This window comes from Neodiprion lecontei, chromosome 2 (genome assembly GCF_021901455.1).
Source record: "Neodiprion lecontei isolate iyNeoLeco1 chromosome 2, iyNeoLeco1.1, whole genome shotgun sequence".
Taxonomy (NCBI): Eukaryota; Metazoa; Arthropoda; class Insecta; order Hymenoptera; family Diprionidae; genus Neodiprion; species Neodiprion lecontei.
The window spans coordinates 11,066,996-11,085,441 of NC_060261.1; the positions used below are offsets into that span (position 1 = coordinate 11,066,996).

The window sequence follows — 18,446 nt, forward strand, 5'->3', positions numbered from 1 at the left end:
GCTAATTTTTTACACTGGACAGTCATGTTGGCAACACAGAGAATCCTACAGCGTGTTGCCAGAGCATATGCCTTACTAGTTACTACTGGAGGTAGCTACCCATGAGGGCGAGTCACATGTTCCCGGGTTACCCTAGACAATCCGTCTCTCTCTGTATTTGACTGCCTGAGAGAAAACATGTCGGCCAATTAGGTTCTAGGGTGAGAGAGACAGGCTGTACATACCCACTGATATATATATACACTGGATTGGATATTACCGTATACTCTACGTGTAAGCTCGTGTGTCCAATTGAACACTTGAATTTCCGCCATCTTGTACAGAAAGTTGTCACAGAATGCGCGCTAGATTTGAACTGCGTAAAATATGCTATTTAAATCTAACGATATATTCGTCACACAAAAAAAGTTTTTGACGAGTAAAATAATGTTTGATACATTAAATGAAGAACAAATCATTTTTTCGAAGGTATATTATTATTTACAATTATATGATGTAAAAGATCATTAAATAATATGACGAAAAACTTGTATTTAAGCGTGATTTTTCTTTATGTTCAAAAGAAGTCCTCAATTCTAAGAAGTTTCCGTCCATTATCCTTTATCCTATGGTGGGCTGAATTTCATACGGATTATTCAAAAATTTGTATAACACTAATTCAACCGTTAGGGAATCCATTTACCATCCATTGATCATCAAAGTGGAGCTTAAGACATGTAAAAAAAGTTTTGAATTAAACTATATCGAATTGGGTGAGTAAAAACTTTATTCAAAAATATGGAGAATAAAACATTCCTTGCAAACGTTAAGGAATTTTTATAGAGTTGCGTGCGATAAACCACAACAATATAATTAGTAGTATCAATCCACAATCCATTCACATGAAGAAAAAGTTACAAGCACAATCAAAAGAAAATAAAAAAGATGTACATATCTGAGCATGCAAATCAGGTACAAATGTGTAGGTGCTCATGTAATTTGGTTACATTCACTGTGGTGGGCCGATCGGATTCATCCTGAAATTCGGTCTGCTGCAAGTTTTCACCTACAGATAAGTTACTAATAAATAACGACAATGGAAATACACAGAAATGTGTCACACACGATTTTTCTGTAACAGAGCACTTTATAATCTGTAGGTAATTAACCGCTTCGACGACATTGACGCAATAGTGCATCACATCAACGTGTCTTTATGCACACTGAGTTTTCTCTGACCTAAAAGGGATTAATAGTTTCAGATCTTACCAAATAACATTGGGATACTGCCTTTTCGTAAAGTTATATAATTTTTACTTTTCTTCTGAAAGCAAGAGAGTTCAAAGTGGTCGGAACACAGAAAGCTATCACTTGATGGAGACCACGGACCAATGTTTATATTTGCGATCCACTGCTCCATAATATCAGGTTCATCCAATGGGAACCTACATAACAAGCAAAGTTTAAATTTATTAATTCACACGTTATGTTGCATTGAGTAACGGTACTTACTTGAAGAATGAATAGCCACGTCCATATTCCCTTAATCGGTGACAAGATGAACACTCTGATTTTGGGTTGTCAAATATAGTTGGTACACTGTTCTTTTTCAATGTAATTAGGAATCCTGTCCTATCAAAGCAGTCATTTGTAAAATGAGCCGAACACAATGTGCTATTTCGGTTTGGCTTCCAGTCCTTCCTCTTCATTTCTTTTAACCACTGCTGAAGGCGCAACACATCTTTCACGGGAAATCTACATATCGAATTATAATTTAATCCCTGAGTCAATAATACCCGAGTTTTCAATTTCAATTATAATAAGATCGGTTCATAATTCAAATATTGTGAATTTTTACTGACACGATTCGTACGTTATAATACTCGTTAAATATAATTAGTAAATACTTCGTATGCTGACATAACCTCTGCAAGTTATCATTTGCAGAACGCTTCAGCGTTGTATACTCACTTGTGAAATGATCGCCCACAATATTTTGATTGCTTTGTTTTGCAAAAAACGCAGGTACTCATTGTTACCTCAATAATTGTTACTGTAATTTTCCAACACAATCGATTATATACACATACATATATCACGTACATATTTATATATATCTGAAGTGACAAGAATCTGTACAAAATGGCTACCGTTCAATTGGCGTGACGGCACCACGCTTAAATCCAATCCAGTGTATATATATATCAGTGTACATACCATAACTGCTCTATCTCATTCCTCCGCCATACTGTCTATACACGCGAGGCTACCTCCAATATCATATGTTCATATGAGATTCTAGATTCAAGGTGCGTTCCGAATATAGCTTGTATTGGTGTCAATAATGCTTTATCTCTTTCGCGCTCGCAAGTTTGTACGTAGCTCTGCCTCTGTCCTAGGGAGTTTTTAGTGCTGCCAGATAATTTCGGAACGCACTCACAGTATGGCTTGACACTTGGATCACGTGTGATCACAGCGATCACAGCGAATCGGCGAGCACTACTCGAAGCTGACTGTCGGCCTATCCAACAAATCGTTGATCAGCTGATTGCGTGATAGGAACATCGAAGTTCGTGTAACTTTTTTGCGACTTGGCAAGAGCTGAAATTGTCGAAAAATGTCTCTAAACACAGCTCATGCTAACGGGGGGGTCCTCATACATTCCGGCGAATGGTAAGTCATGGATACAAGGCTTTAAAAAATGAACAAGACCATGCATGTGCCTACCACGGAATTTATCTGTCGAATATTCTCGCAATGACTTTTCTAACTAAAGGCGCAATATCTCTATATCAAATCGCCGCCTCATATCTAAAAAATTATTCCTTTGTCTTTTTCTCTTTTTTATTATTGCATATTCATACTTTCAGAATATTGTTATATATACTCGTGATCAAACAAACCGCAAATTTGAAACTAGCCACAACTGTGTAATTGCTTAATTCTGTTTTCTCGTTCTATTCAATTAGTGTTAAAACCTCATCATGACACATCTATGTTCTATCTTTCCTTATGTGTCACAAACTTAATGAAGAGTTTAGTTACTCGGGGGATATTATTTAATATTGAAGCATCGCGCACTTTGGTAATAGCCAACGAAACTACATTTTTGGAAACAAGGATGATACTTTACATATGATAAAATAGTGTTTGAATATGCAATACCTATGCAAACAGAATCTGACCAGTTAATTTTTTATTTGAAAGTAAGATGGTTATTTGTAGAAGAGGAGAAAAATTATCATTTTATTACATACTAAACTACACATCGTGATAATAACTTTATCTCAAATGTTCCAATGCATACATTTTCCTCTTGTAGCAGTTGATTTATAGCAAAAAGGCTGTAAACATTCATGGCATCTTTCATTTATGATATTCAATGCACACTGAGCTCAGTAAGTGAAACATGCCAATCTTTATTCGATGTTTCGTTATGTTAGTCTTATCAACGTCATCCTTATGAAATCGCTGGAGAATATGAAAGAAATTAACCGAGATTTAATAGTGTTGAATCAGAAGCGAGTTTACGTTCATCGTAAAAATTTATACTCTAAGAATGTGATATATTTCTCTTTCATTACTAGATCAGCCACTTATCAGTTAGTTTGTTTGATGCTAGTAAATGTTTGTGTTCGGTCTGAAGGTTATAAGAGTCATTAAGGATGAATGAGCTGTAGAATCTGAATCAAAAGTTAGGGAATGGAAAAAAAAAACTATTCAATCTCCAGCATTGTTATTTGTGTCGATCACGTTGAGCATGAATGAAACAACAGCCCTATGTAATAGAAATCAATCCAAGCAAATTCGAATAACACAAGCTACCGTATCAATAATTGATTGAGAAAAAATTTCATAATTAAAACATTTGAAATGATTACAATATATTTTTTTTTAATAAGATTCTAATGTTTTTTGTTGTTTTTTTTTCCCTCATTGCTCTTGCCGACCAGATTCCCACAAATTTGCTGAAAATCAATCAATAAATCTTACTCTTTATCGTACAATTGTAATTCTCAATTGTGATATTCAATCAACATCTTCTGTACGTTATTTACACAAATTTAGTTTCATCCAGTTTGGACATATTTATATGTAAAAAAAATTTTCAGGCAATTACAAGAAATCCCTATGATGAATAAATTGAGCTAATTTTCTGGCTTTATAAGAACTTCCTCAAATAAAAGTATTGTCTTATATTTTAAGGTTCATCATTGAAACCATTCAAAAATTCACTCGATAATAAGCTCAATATTTTTCCATATATCTGAATCGTTAAATTCTCTGTTGCAGTATTCTTCTCTTTTCTGACAATGTCATGATGGAATTTCACGGACAGGATCAACCTGAGTTTATCGGATCAAAACGAGGCAGACTTTTCTTAACTACACACCGTATGATTTTCAACGCAAAGGACCAAAAAGAAAGAATGCAATCATTCAGCTTTCCTTTCATCACATTGAGCGACGTGGAATTAGAACAACCAATGTTCGGCGCTAATTACATAAAAGGAAAATGCCGAGCTCAACCGAATGGCAATTGGACTGGCGAATGCAAATTTAAACTTCACTTCAAAAACGGTGGAGCAATCGAGTTTGGACAAGCAATGTTAAGGGCTGCTTCTATGGGTCAGTAATCCAATCGTTCCCACTTTGCAAAGCTTGTACAAATCTTAAATTTGAAACCGGTCAGAACACAGTTTCCGACATCACAATGAATTAATATCGAATCAACGATAATCAATTACAAGTATCACTCCACATCACAGATTCATTCTACTGCCTTTAATTCTATTTCATCAAAGTGTTAGACACCTTAACCATTTCATTTCACTTACTTTTCTCATCTAGAATCTGCTTTGTACATGGAGCAAGGACAAAAAATGGAAAATCAGTTTTGGATAATGTAAAAATTTCACTAATTATACCAACATATATGTTCAAATTTTTCAGCAAATCGCAATGGGCCTGGTTTCGATGCACCTCCACCATATCAACCGCCAACTTCTGACTGGTACGCCGCACCTCCGCCAGCGTATCAAGCTGCGCCAGGTGGATATTACGGCTGGCAACCCCCGACAAATGTTTTCCCCGAACAACCACCAGGTGAAAATTCTTCTCTAGCTTGCACTTAATACGAAATTTGTTGTAGATACAGGATTTCAACCTCCTGGAAAAACATGGAAATGTGAAATTTCACAGAATTTAACAAAGTCAAAGTCTGCATTGTTATTGTTCATGTAACAAAGCATTGTACATCAAGATAATAATATTTCTCAACTTTGATATTACTTTTTACGATTTACGCTAACATAATGATTACGCGCTGCTCTATTCAAACTTTAAAGTATAACTTATCAGATTTTTCACATTGTTATGTTAACATTATGATATTCCACCTCTGACACTAATGAATAGAATCCTTTTTTCACGAGACTTGAGCCTTTCTTTGTCTTTCTCAATAATTTGATGCAATATATGCACAGCTGTGGCAGATTACATAAACAAATAATAAGCAATAACAACTTTTCCCTGTTTTTTGCTAAAATAAAAGTTTATTCTCTGTGAATTATAACGATTGTACAAAATCGTTATAAATCATAGACTAAATAAAACCAGCTACTTGCTATCAGAATCTGACATCTATATCGATTTTTTACTAGAAAAATAGAACAATGTAATTTCGCTAACGTTTGTAAAGTTTTTTTTGTAGATTTCAGTGCTTTGAAATTGTATTTAACGTGATCAGCTTCACTTTATAAGCCTTCGTTCCATCACGTTTTTAACCAACCTGACTATATTCCATATATTTATTTAAATTAAATAGACTACAATATTTCTCAGTGCTCATAAACTTTTAGGACAAATGAATCAATGGAATTAAATATTTTTATTCATGAAACTCGATCAACTTTCAAAACATTGTGTCGATAAAAAAATTTTGCATTTTCAGCAATCTATTTCTGACTCCTTGTTGCTGATTGTTAACATGAATTCTTTGCTCATAATTTTGCAAGTATATTAATACCATTGTGCTATTACGCAGCGAATGGCGTATACATGACGGACTCTCCGCCACCGTATCCCGGCATCAATGGTCCTTATCAAGGTTACGCCAGCGGCGGAGCTGCGCAACAGCAGCCACAGCCAAGTGCTTGGGGGAATTCGGCGCAACCAAGCAACTGGGGTCAGCCTCAATCTAACGGAGCTCCGGGATGGGCGAACCCAGGCTACAATCCGCAATCAATGTCTCAAGGAGGTGCGTATCCAAGTTACGGACAGCCTAGTTACAATAATTATCAGCCAATCCCACCCCAGTTTTCTCAATATTCCCAAAATCCACCCCAATATCATCCGAATCCAGCTCAGTATTTGCAAAATCCGCCCCAATACTCGCAGAATCCACCCCAATATTCGCAATATCCTCAAAATCCACAAAATCAGCAAGGAGGATATTACGGCACAGCCGGTATTTACCAGAAGCCAAAGCCCTACTAGAATTGCACCGAGCTCATGGTAATATCCGTGCTTATTACAATCTGTAAATCATTCTTATTCAGCGAGTTTAGGCTCCGAATAATCACATGTCAAAGATCGCTCTGGCCTTTGGAACTCTAACAGAAGTTCAATTTTAACAGTAACAAGTCATTTCTTAAAATCAATGTAAAGCTTCGGTCATTTCTTATCATAATCGTCAGTTCGGTTATCATAGAATTTATCACAAATTGATGGAATTCAGCTGAGCACATTAAGGATAAAATCAGCTGGAACCTCTGAATTAAAATTTAGAAAACGAGGTAAAACATAGGGATCAGGAATTGAAAAAAAATTTTTAATGTTACAACGTTTAAAATGATTAAATTTTAGTGTTTTTGATCCGATTCTAACATTTTTGGGCTCACTTTACTCACCAACCAAATCCCCATAACTTGTCTCATAAACATTCAAAAAATTTTACAACACATATAATTATCGATGCTATAATTATAACGTGTGAATCTAATTGTTGTATCGTACTTGCATAAGGCTATTGTTATCTAATCAAGAGACAACTGCCGGTAAAAAAAAGTTTCAGATGATATTTGGAGATCTTTGTCGTGATAAAAATAAGCCCAGAAATATTAAAATCTGATAAGTAAAACCCAAGTTACGTGACGAACCGAGTTGGTTTTATCCAAAATAGCTCCAGTTCATTTTTTATTTATTTTTGCATCATACAGATAGCATTTCACTTGTGCTCACTATCAGTGGCGCAAATAACATTTCTGGAGATTATTTTAATGATTTTTACTCATTTTCTATCTTTTAATGCAGATTTTACTGTGGATTTATCCTTAACAACCGCCGTAACTTTTAAAATAACTTTATAGCGTTATTCGGTTTTATTAGAAATAAATAAAGAATATGCAGATTTAGAACCTCGAAATCTATTCTAAAATCTAGAGTTCGGCAAAATGTATCACGCGAAATAGTAAAGCAGCTACGAAGCCAATCTAGCGATTAAAATGAAATAGAGACTTTGCCGACGTGTCTAACTACTACAAAAATTGACATGTTTTGTGGTATTCGTCATTTCTGTTTGTTGACTTTCGTTTCATGATTAGTGATCAATTTACGATCAGTGACTTGATTATGTTGTACATTCATTGATCGCTCGCCTGATCCATTTTTCCGAAAAAGAATATAACACAATAAATTGTCTCGTTTCAATACCAACCAGATAAGTCTGTTTTTGGAATTGGTTAATGAATTTTGGTTTAGCCTTGGCAAAGATTGTCGTTTTTTTTACCTGTAACAAATATCGATCAGTCGCTTGTGTCATAATTTTCCAATCAATAACTATTGATCAGAGATTAGGCTAGTTTTATTGCTTTTTTTTTCTCCCTCCCATGAAGACATTTGGCATCAGGAGTTCCTCTCAAATTTTTCCATAAAAATACTGTATTCAAACTCTTCTATAATCGGTAATCTAATCACGGGGCCATATTATTATTATTATTATTATAACTATAGTTATTACAAGTACGTAAATTAGATTTTAGATCAATTTATATTCGTATTTCAATTTTGTAATTTGACATCAATATTTCTATCTAAATTGTACTAAAACTCGATTGGTATCATTTCGATGATTTTTATTTTGGATTTTTTAATTTTTCGTGTGACTGAGAATTAGACTGTCAGCAGTATTGAATATAATACTCTTACTGCTTGATATTTATTATATTTTCACATAAATCGTAAGCTACTTTTTATAAATTCCGCACCTCAGAATGATATACTTCGCAAATAAACATTTTTGGGGCCTTATCTATATATTCCAATATTTCATTTTTCTTTACATAAAAAAAGAATCACTTCAGAAATCGTTTTTAATTATACTTCTGATATTCTTAAATCCTGATAGTATTTACTGAAATGTTTTAATAATGCTGTTGTATGTTGTCATATAATGTCATAGCTTTACGAAAACCAATAATTAAAATATAAATGTTGTACATCAATTGCTGTTTTTATTTGTCCCTTTCAACAGCATACATCGTTAATCAAGTCTGGAAATTACTAAGTATCACCGTTTAACACGAAAAAATTAAATCGTGTATATAATTATTCTTTGTGCATCACTTCGAAAGCCGCAAAAATGTTTCTGTTAACATAAAAATATTTCATTTCTCAAGTACTTCATTCATTTTTCTACGTACGAACAATCGTATGTAGAAAAAAAAATTTTTCAACGTTTCATCTTTAAAATTTCATAATCCTGCAATCAGGTACTAAAGCTGACAAAGGAGATGCTCACTTTAAAACGGCAAACCCTCGAAATAAAAATATTACTGGTTGCGCAAACCAATTCTTCTTTCTTTTTTTTTTTTTTTTCTATTGGGTTGAATCTGAACATAACTGCAAATCTCACAGAGCAAAAACGTTGGAACTTGAAAAAGATTTTAAAAAATCGCAATTCATCGAGTTTTCCCATAAATTCTCTTCTTGTTTAACAATAATTTATAGCATCTGAAACCTGTTACCTTTTATTCCGAGGGGTTCTCGTTCGAAGGTGAGTATATCTTACTGAAACAAGTCAAGTTGTACCGCAATTTATAGTATCGGTAAAAACATTTGTGTTTTTTCTTTGACTGAATCTACCTCACATTTAAATTAACAAGGGCATTACGATGTTTCGTTTGAACACGAAAATTCTTCGTGGAAGGATATTTCTTTAGTTTTTTTCTATTCCAAACGAAACACCGTCATATGCATGGTCGAGATGGGTTACAAAAATTCCATAACTTTCGGTAAACACTGACAGTGAAGTTTTGGTGGAAATAAAAAAAAAAAAAAAATTGGAACCCAAGTATGCATTCATGCAAATCAGAAGTGAATATCAATGTATTGAGGTCTTTAGTAATGTAGAGAAAGTAATATACCTCCTACACTTAAGCTTGCCTCACATTACTCAACGCCATTGCATAATAGTTTTTCAGCTGATCCGGCATAAGATTTGCTTTCACTCTCTCAGCTCAGTTATTATCTCATGGCTTCCGCGTAACGTTCCAACATAGCTCGATGTAGCATTGATCAAATTTATTACTCAAGCTTTGTTATAAAGAAATAGGTGGCATTATTGCTGCATTATTTGAAAACATTTAAAGACACGGAAATTAGGAGTTGAATTCTCAAGTTGAATGCAGTGTCGAAAACTTTCTTTATATGTGAAAAATATTTTTCCATTTTGTGCAGTGCTCTGTCGTGTAAATAACTCGTGAATTAAATGTTGACTTGTTATGACGTCGTAACACGTTTTATTCGCCTGATTTGCATAACTGCTTGCGAACTTCTGGAAGAGTGAAGAATTTTCCTGTTTGCCAGTGCATTAGTGTTGAACATTTTATCCGTTAAATCACTTTATTATTGAAACAAGTTAGATTTATCACAGTTTATTACCGCTGAGTTTTTGCAAATCAGTTTTGCCAAGTTAATTAAATCCTGTAATTTGTAACGACAAATTCTAATTTATTAGCCTCTTAATCCTTGCTAGTTAAAAATAATCCGGTTTCATTAATTTCTGAATATCCTTCCGGTAAACGATACTCGTAAATATACCTGATGCATGCATGGAATAATTCTCGCACGATTGTCCTAAGAGCTGACTCAGTGTGAATGGGTACGAAGGAAACTTCATACAAACATTTATTACTGGTAATAAAGCCTGTGGCATAATTTCTAAGTTTTCAAAGCTAACACGTTATGCCTCAACAAACAAAAACTGTGGTACCCAAAGCATATCCTTGTGAGTGATCTGTAGAAATTTGTAATTCACCTAATTTTAAATTACATTAAGGATGAATTGGCAGTGTCGTGTGAATAAAATTTTGGGAAAAAATAAAGAGAAACGTATACACTGCAATTTTACTAGTGTTGATGATAGCGAACGCGTATAAAACCATCTCTACTATGTAATAGAAATAAAGCTGAGCCAATTTGGATAAAACATGCTGAGTTATAAATAATTTGAAGGAAAGGTTTATAATACAAACGTTCAAAATAAACGAACTCGGTTATCTTTTATCCGATTATAATGTTTTTAGACTTATTGTATCCGCCATAAAGATTTACAAAGATCGCCTGAATTTTTTTTTACATTTAGGTAGTGCCAAAATTAGTCAAAAAATATTAGAATTGGATCCAAAAACACCAGAATTAAATCATTTCCAACGTTCTTGTCAAAAAACATTTTCGTGAATTCTTGATATCTTTGTTTGTGTCGGTCATATTTGCTCAAAATTATTTCCCCTACATATCGAGGATGTTGTTTAACTAGCGTTTACCTTCATTGGCACAAGTAACACACTGCGACTGACTTTTTAAAAACTTTTTTACTCTTTTCCTAAATTTCGATTCAGACATTACAGCCCTTTCATCCCCAAATATCACCTATGGAGTGAGTTGTTTGTATTAATATAATACCTATATTTTTTCCATAGATGCAAAAGCTGCGGAGGCTGCGCAAAGCGCGTACTATGATCCAAATAGGCCTCAATGCGCTTACGTTCCACCACCCGCTTACTACGTAAGTATTTTTATATCAAACCTCCAGATTTCAGAACAAGTGCAGATTTCATAATGATTTAATTTTTTTTCTGGTAATTTCTGACGTGTTATTTCACATCGATGAATAGTCGAACAACTAGAGTCGATTTGTTAATTTTTTTCAATTACAATACTCATATTTTTAGGAAAGCCCCCCGAGTTACCAACAGGCAACGGATAAGAAAGAACAGTGAGACGCGTTTTTAGTGAGGGATCATTCGCCACGATTTCTGTACTAATAAAGAGCTTTCAAAGTCGTGCTTTATCCGAAACAAGCACACACATTCCGATACCTAGCACCGTTGGATATATAAAATTCTAATTTAACACATCACGCATTAAACAATCGAGTTGTTATTCCAGATTGTATTGTGCTCCATGTTAATCCTGAATATCGGTAATTATACGCATGTATAAATGAGTGGAACGAAATAACTTTTTACTTTGATGCTCCTTATTTTACTTTTATTCATCTTCATACTTTTCCATTTTAAAAGCAGCAAATTTATCGCACCGTTTTTAATAAACTATTATAAATGTTTAATAAATATATTATGTTGAGTATTTTCCGTATGATTTGGGAAATGTAAATTCTCTGTAAATTTTTAATCATACATATTATATTATAATATATGTGAAGATGTATAAATCTGTATATCTTAGTAATGCAATATAATACCGCTAACATACTGATGTTATTTGATTATCTGATAAAATTAGCGATCAAAACATTGTGTATAGTAATAAAAAAAAAAAAAAAAAAAAACAATATATTATATGCACATAGGTATTAACATATACGCATTTGTAGAGTCCATACGATTCTAAACGCTTATTTATTAAACATTCACAGCATTCGTATCGAGCTTCACTTATCACAGTAGAAATTCTCTGGATGTTCGGATTTGCGGAATTATCAAAATTGATTTTTTAAATTACAAACTTGAAGCGTGATTTCAGAGGTAACAAAATATCTAATACATTTCACATGAAATTTTCTATCTTCTCATAATATATTTGGGGGTTTTGTTGAATAACCGTTTCTATGGGTTAAATAAAAAAAAAAAAAAAATGTGAGCTGCCAGTGTATTTAAATATCGAATCTTATATTTTAGAAGGTATTAAAGAATCTGTGATTTGTACATAATTTAGAAACTAAGAAAGCTTTCCTGCTAGTGTTATTTTTACTTTTAAAAAAATTTATTGCTACGTGATGTTAATTTATATATTTTGCAGTTCTGCACACTCCGACATATCTGACTGGATACATAGATGAAACATTTATTTGTGAAAGAGGCTCGGAGGGTTTCTACTGTATAAAGTTGAAGATGTAGACTGACTGCGTCAAATTAGTAATGCAATCCTTGGAGCTGCGATGTAATTTTTAATACTTTTGCGCCTGTAACATTTACTTTCTTGTTTGCTTAAGGATGAGTAGACCGCACTGTCAGAATTAAAATTTGGGTGAGTAGGAAGAAAGAAAAAAAAAACGTTTAATGTTGGGATAAACTGATGAAACGCCGTCTTGTTATAGAAATGATTCTGAAAAAATTCGAATGACGCAACCTAAGATATGAACAATTTGCCTCGAGATTTTCTGTATTTTTTGTATGTTTTTTAGACCATATTTGATGATCTGGCAGGCAAAAATATTAGCCCAAAAACATTAGAATCAGTTTAAAAGTATCAGAGTTTGATCCTTTCAAATGTTCTGATTATGAGAATCTGTTTTACAAATTATGATATCTTAGTTTGTGTTATTCTAATTATAAGTTACCCAGATTCATTGCTATCATGTAGTAGGGATATTGTTGCATTCACTATCATTCGCGCAAATAACATTCTCGAAGACGTTTGATTTCTCCGATTTTTTTCTATTTTATAAACTTTATGTTTATTCAGACGATAACGGTCCACTCAAACTTGAGTCATCGTGAGTGATTATTTTCTGTAACATTCTTCGGTGAAGTGAATTAAAACAGATAATTACGACATATTATGAGTCATATAAAACCTTGGATTGTATCGAATTTTGGATTATACGTCATTGTTCTAAATTCCACGGAAGAAATTTTCTCAAACTACTTTGACCATTTGGTGATTGTGATAAAACTAGTGTAATTGACTTCAATGATTACGAATCAGCGAGAATACGGCAGTATATGTTGTAAGCACTTTCGTATTGTACAGTTAACCAATGCAGTATATGTATTTACTAAAATAAAAAGCAGCTTGTGTAAAGTCGGCAGCAATTTGAAGTTTATTCTAAATCCTGTCTGACCTCGAGACATAATTTAAAAAAAATTTTATCCACAATAATCAAGTGTTCAAATATTTTAACTCTTAAAGTACTTCTTACTTTTTTTTAAAATACTTCTCATGAAAATTGTTGTTTTTGTGGTAACATATTGAAAATATTCGTTTTATAATTGGAGATTTCAACAAAATAGGAAATTGAGAAGCCAATTCAATTCACACATGAATTCATAATGAATGTTGAAAAATTAACTTACCGAAGCTTTCTGAGTTAATTAAAACCTTTGTTGTCATAATATCCTTCTGTTTGAACTCACGTGCGTTGAAAATCTCTTGATTGTGTACAAGTCTGATATAAATTAAATATTTTTGATTGTATAAACACTTTATTTGAGTGGCGTACAATAATACTTATGTATAATATAATTATTTGTATAAGAAAAAATAGTATCAACAGTTATATGGGTAAAATCAAAGGTCAAAGATTTTGATTTTATATTATTACGATTCTTAAATTGGAAAATTTAAGATATTAAAAATTTGTAGCACCGTCAGTCTTTCCAGATACTGACACATTTCATAACGAGTTACATAAAATTTGGAATGGTTCTTTTAACGCCATTATTATACATATAAATACTTACTTATCAAGAGATTTGTGAATATTTTGTGCAGGCATACATTAAATATAAATTTTTCATTTCACATTGGTCACACAGTTGACATAGATTACAGGTACGTAAACATACAAGTGTGATTAAAACAACAGGTAAAGAAATATTGTACAAGCCTATTTGACGGAGACAATTTCTCGTCACTTATCGAATTTTATACATATTTTTCTAGTGAGCATGTTTTGTTTGAGCTGTAATGAAAAAATACAACACAACGAACGTGGAAATAAAAAAAAAGAATTATTATCTATTCTACGTTACGACAGTAGCCCATTTTACTGCTGGCATTACAAAATTACAGTGTAGATTTGAGTGTGCTGAAATTGACTCCAACATGGCACGATAAATGGCATTTTTTAGGAAGGCGCATGTATACAATGTATGTGCATTAATTGTGTTTCATGTGGTAGCAAATTTCTGTTTTTCACTCCCATCATAAAAATTGATTGTAATGAAATTACATTTTCTCCATGCTACTTAAATGGAAAAGCTTTGGTGTCCGAAAGCTACATTTTAAAATTGGATTCAAGGTGGATTTAAAGGGATATCTTACAAGTTTTTCAAAAGAGAGCAAATAAAGAAAAGTTACTTCCAAACGAAACATCCTAATCTATGTACGGGAAAGAGAAATCGCACAACGAAACGAAAATAATCAATCACACCAGTTACACTGCAATCTTCTCTACGTTTAAAAGCTAATACACAATCAAGAACGAATATTTACTTTTTAATCATTTGGAAAACGCCAACTATCATGGCACTTTGTATATTTGGAAAAACTCAGGCACTTTTAGTATATATGATCTTAACTTTTAGTGGATTAAAGAAGAATCAATCATTTCTCAGATCTCTTAAGATACTATAATATATCAGCAACAAATTTAAAAAAATAATACTATTGCAAAGATCGGTTTTACTTCTAAAGATTCGATTTTCTGAGAATTAACAGTCTTTGCATGTTTGTGTAAACATATAATTTTCATGTATATAGTATAGTATGTATGTATATATATTATATATTCCTACGGGTTTGCACATATAGTTTACCCTGTGTCATCGGGGCAGTTATTTGAAACCCTGATTCTTGGGAAAATTACGCCATTTTCCCTTCATTGCGGACTTTCATTAAAATATATTGGCAAGACGATTTTAAACAGTTGTAAAAGTTCTCTTCAAATGGAATGCAAAGAAAGGGTTGCTTTGTACGAGTACAAAAGTAAATCGAAGATTTGAAAAAGAGTGCTACTCGTAATGGCTCGTAATCCAGTAGCCAATGGCTCTTTCTAAATCTACGATTTAAACGGCTATGGAATTATGAAAAATTTGATTAAAAATATTTGACTACCTATCATTCTAGGTAGCCCGAAGAAAATTGCATATGTACAATTAATTATTGTCGAGGTAATAGGCTCAGTTTCAAACCTATCCGTATTCAGACGTTACAGTTAAACTGAACTGCCCGTCCTTGACGTTGGTGCCATGATACCAAACTCTGGTGTCCAACAGAATTATGTCCCCGGCATTAACGGAGAAGTCAAATTTCTTACAAACTTTGTCACATTCTGGCGTCGGTGCTACTGACCAAGTTTTGCTTCCCAGTACCTGACCCTGCCACATCAAACGTGGTATGTAATCCAGCTAGAATAAAAAACATAAAGCACTAATTTTTCAAATGAAATTAAACGAGAACTTCAAATTCACATACCTGAAAATATTTATGTAATTTGCTAATCAAATGATTTCTTATACTCATAATGTTTTATTCACAATGTGAAGAGTTTGTAACGTTAACGTAACAATTGCTTGGAGAAGAATTCAGATTCTCTACCGTTCCTGAAAAATTAAATAGTTGTTCCGGCAGTAAAAAATTTCTGAATATTTTTTTGAGCGTATATTTGAATCATTCTGAATTCTGTACCTACTATAAACTCTGATTATCTCAGACTCTTATGTACTGAAATTGTCAAGAGATACTTTAAAAAAACAGTATGCGATAACTATTCATAAAATCTCAATCTCATTTCTGAAAATGTTCAAATTACGTGAAAATAATCAAAACACGATGAATGCACATAAGAGTGTGTAAGACTTCTTATTAGTTGGTTAAAGTTAACAACTAGTAAATAATCAGAAATACTTTTCTATCAAATATAACATATCTGACTTTCATATTCGCATAATGTTGCTGTGTTAACGTTGCAAACTTTGCTCTTGTTGTTTCTTTGGCTTTAAGCATCGAGAAACTCACATGCATAACAGCGCCTTGTTCGTATCCAAGAAAAACGTAATTGGTGTGCGGTACTTCGGCATCTTGAGGCAAGAAGTGCGGAGTTTGATAAAATTCTTTCATAATTTCCAGCACCTGGGGGTGACAATTTTTCCATCCGACATACCAGGGCTGTTCCCCAGGCAAATTAAGGGCCCTTCGATCGCTCATTGCGAAGACTTCTTTGAGGCTCGCAAAGTTACTTTTAAAATGAAGGAATTGGCATTCCTCCTGAACACTTTCGTAAGCGCCTTCGATACTCTCGTAGAGATTCCTAAAGAAGTATAGGCTGAACACTTTTTTCGCCGGCCAATGACCTGCCGCATTTTTTATCACCATCGGTCTTGACGAGTATGCATAGCGTTTGAATTCTTCTCTTGTCAGATTGGGAAGAATTAGGGCGGAGTCTATACCGCGACAAAATTCACACGTCGAAACAGGCCGGGTGAATTCCCAAACGAAATAATTGTTCGGTACCAAGCAGCGAGTTCCCAGTGCATATTTGAGTGCAAAATTGGCAGACAAATTTTCTGACAATAAACAGTAACTGAGTAGGGTAAAAAATGCCGCTGTAAACAGTTTCTTGGAATATTTTAATTGAGGAATTATATTGTTACATTTCTTTTTGCCCACTTCGACAGTGGCGATTATTGATCGCTCTCGTAGATCAATTAGACGAGCTCCTCGTCTCATGTAATTGGCATTCAGCGCTATAAAAGCCTCTTGTATTATTTCTAACGCTTTTTCATCCTTTTCGGAGTCGCCGTAAACGCCTTTGGTCAACATTGCGCACGTTTTCGTCATTATTTTCAATGCGTTGATCGTTGTTATGCATATTATAACGCTTCGTAGTTATAAAGCAATTACGGTTTGTTAATTCCAAAGTGTGCGTAATCATTTAACTTTGCTTAAATAATACTTCGTTGTTTAAAGGTCATAATAATCCTTCTCCTTCCCACGTGATCCGAGTTTCGTTCGCTACATTTCATGCATTCCTCACTCATCCGTAAATCCATAACAATCGCTCATCACGGAATTCCTAACATACGGTTTTCTTTTGTTTCGAAAACAGCCTTGCAGCCGTATATCTATGTTGATCTGTGTGCCGTTAATTGTCCCACTTAAGGTTATTATTCCGCTCGTCGTACTTAAAATTTTACCCACGAAACTCAAATACCTGCGGATTGCGCAATGACGTTATATATTTTGAATGAAAATCACGCGCGTCGACGTTCCTTTTTTTTCTTCTAAGGACAAACATGCATTAAAGTACCCATGACAAACAAGCAGTCCGTTCGCTTAATTTAAAACAGATGGTACTTCGTTTTTGGTGAATATTTTCCGTAAAATAAAGGCAAAGAAACTTGATCAAACGTCATTAATCGATTGACATCACCCACTGCCATCCCATTATCGCATGCACATGATCGTTAACACGCGATAGGCGGATCCATAACCGGGAACCCGTCCTTGGTACAGGTCTGAAGAGCACTGAAAAGACATGGCATAAGGTTGCAGGCTCTTTAGTCCAGAGCGCTGAGCTTGAAGCACAAAAATAATAACAATATATTGAACCTCTTGCGATGTTCACTCCGTGCTCAAGCACGGCGTATTACCCTGAATGTGATATAGGTATGTATACACATGCCCAGTCTGCGTAGGCATGCGTGTGTGTTTACCTCGTCGCGCGCAGCCACGAGAACACTGATCACGTGACTCAAGTCACGGCTTCCGATTGGCCCAAGGCTCAGAGCTAGGTCACGTGACCAAACACTACGCAGTACCCCTCGAATGATGATGCATCAACCATTCAAATTTGAATATAGTGGGGGATGCTGGAGCTGAAGCAGCTGAATCGTAACCGGAGTAACTGGAAGTCGCGTTAATCAGGCGTTTCCTGTCTTCGGATACTAAACAGATGTGGACCTTCATGCTTTTTGTTGAGATATGCGAGGGAGTGCGGCGTGTCGCTTATTATAACGTTTCTAGAATCTCATTCATCCGTTCCCTGGCGAAATATATTTTCTGAAATTTTCTATAAACCTATTCGGAATTTGAATTCTTGATAGTTTCATTAGAATTTTTCATGACGCGATACTGGCGCAAAATACGCTGAAATTTCAAAAGTTCGATTTTTTTTGGATTTGCGATGTAAAACGAAGATCTGAAAAATATGAGTTTTCT

General features: G+C 34.0%; 3 protein-coding genes across 7 annotated transcripts; 1 reads left to right on the forward strand and 2 right to left on the reverse strand.

Annotated features, from left to right (window-relative positions):
• Positions 1-454: 454 nt before the first annotated feature.
• On the reverse strand, positions 455-2,183 carry LOC124292794. Of its 2 annotated transcripts, none has more exons than XM_046730738.1 (4): positions 2,130-2,183; positions 1,951-2,032; positions 1,492-1,734; positions 455-1,424 (listed from the first exon to the last, which is right to left on the reverse strand). In XM_046730738.1, the coding sequence occupies exons 2-4, from the start codon at positions 2,010-2,012 to the stop codon at positions 1,238-1,240; spliced, it is 492 nt and encodes a 163-aa protein (XP_046586694.1). In that variant the 5' UTR covers positions 2,013-2,032; positions 2,130-2,183; the 3' UTR covers positions 455-1,237. The 2 variants fall into 2 exon arrangements, with proteins under 2 accessions (XP_046586694.1, XP_046586693.1); XM_046730737.1 differs by lacking the exon at positions 2,130-2,183 and having other exon boundaries at positions 455-706; positions 1,249-1,424; positions 1,951-2,085.
• A 266-nt stretch (positions 2,184-2,449) lies between these two features.
• LOC107222124 (WW domain-binding protein 2) lies at positions 2,450-14,186 on the forward strand. 4 transcript variants are annotated; one of them, XR_006902715.1, is made up of 7 exons: positions 2,457-2,652; positions 4,273-4,607; positions 4,932-5,084; positions 6,025-6,237; positions 10,961-11,046; positions 11,213-12,028; positions 12,303-14,186. XR_006902715.1 is itself a non-coding variant. In XM_015661366.2 (6 exons), exons 1-6 carry the CDS (start codon positions 2,597-2,599, stop codon positions 11,258-11,260), a joined length of 891 nt encoding a protein of 296 aa, XP_015516852.1. In that variant the 5' UTR covers positions 2,457-2,596; the 3' UTR covers positions 11,261-14,186. The 4 variants fall into 4 exon arrangements, 2 of the variants coding, with proteins under 2 accessions (XP_015516844.1, XP_015516852.1); XR_006902716.1 differs by having other exon boundaries at positions 11,213-11,463; XM_015661366.2 differs by having other exon boundaries at positions 11,213-14,186.
• On the reverse strand, positions 13,689-17,748 carry LOC107222155. The gene is made up of 2 exons (XM_015661397.2): positions 16,245-17,748; positions 13,689-15,634 (listed from the first exon to the last, which is right to left on the reverse strand). The coding sequence occupies exons 1-2, from the start codon at positions 17,064-17,066 to the stop codon at positions 15,419-15,421; spliced, it is 1,038 nt and encodes a 345-aa protein (XP_015516883.2). The 5' UTR covers positions 17,067-17,748; the 3' UTR covers positions 13,689-15,418.
• Between the last annotated feature and the right edge of the window lie 698 nt (positions 17,749-18,446).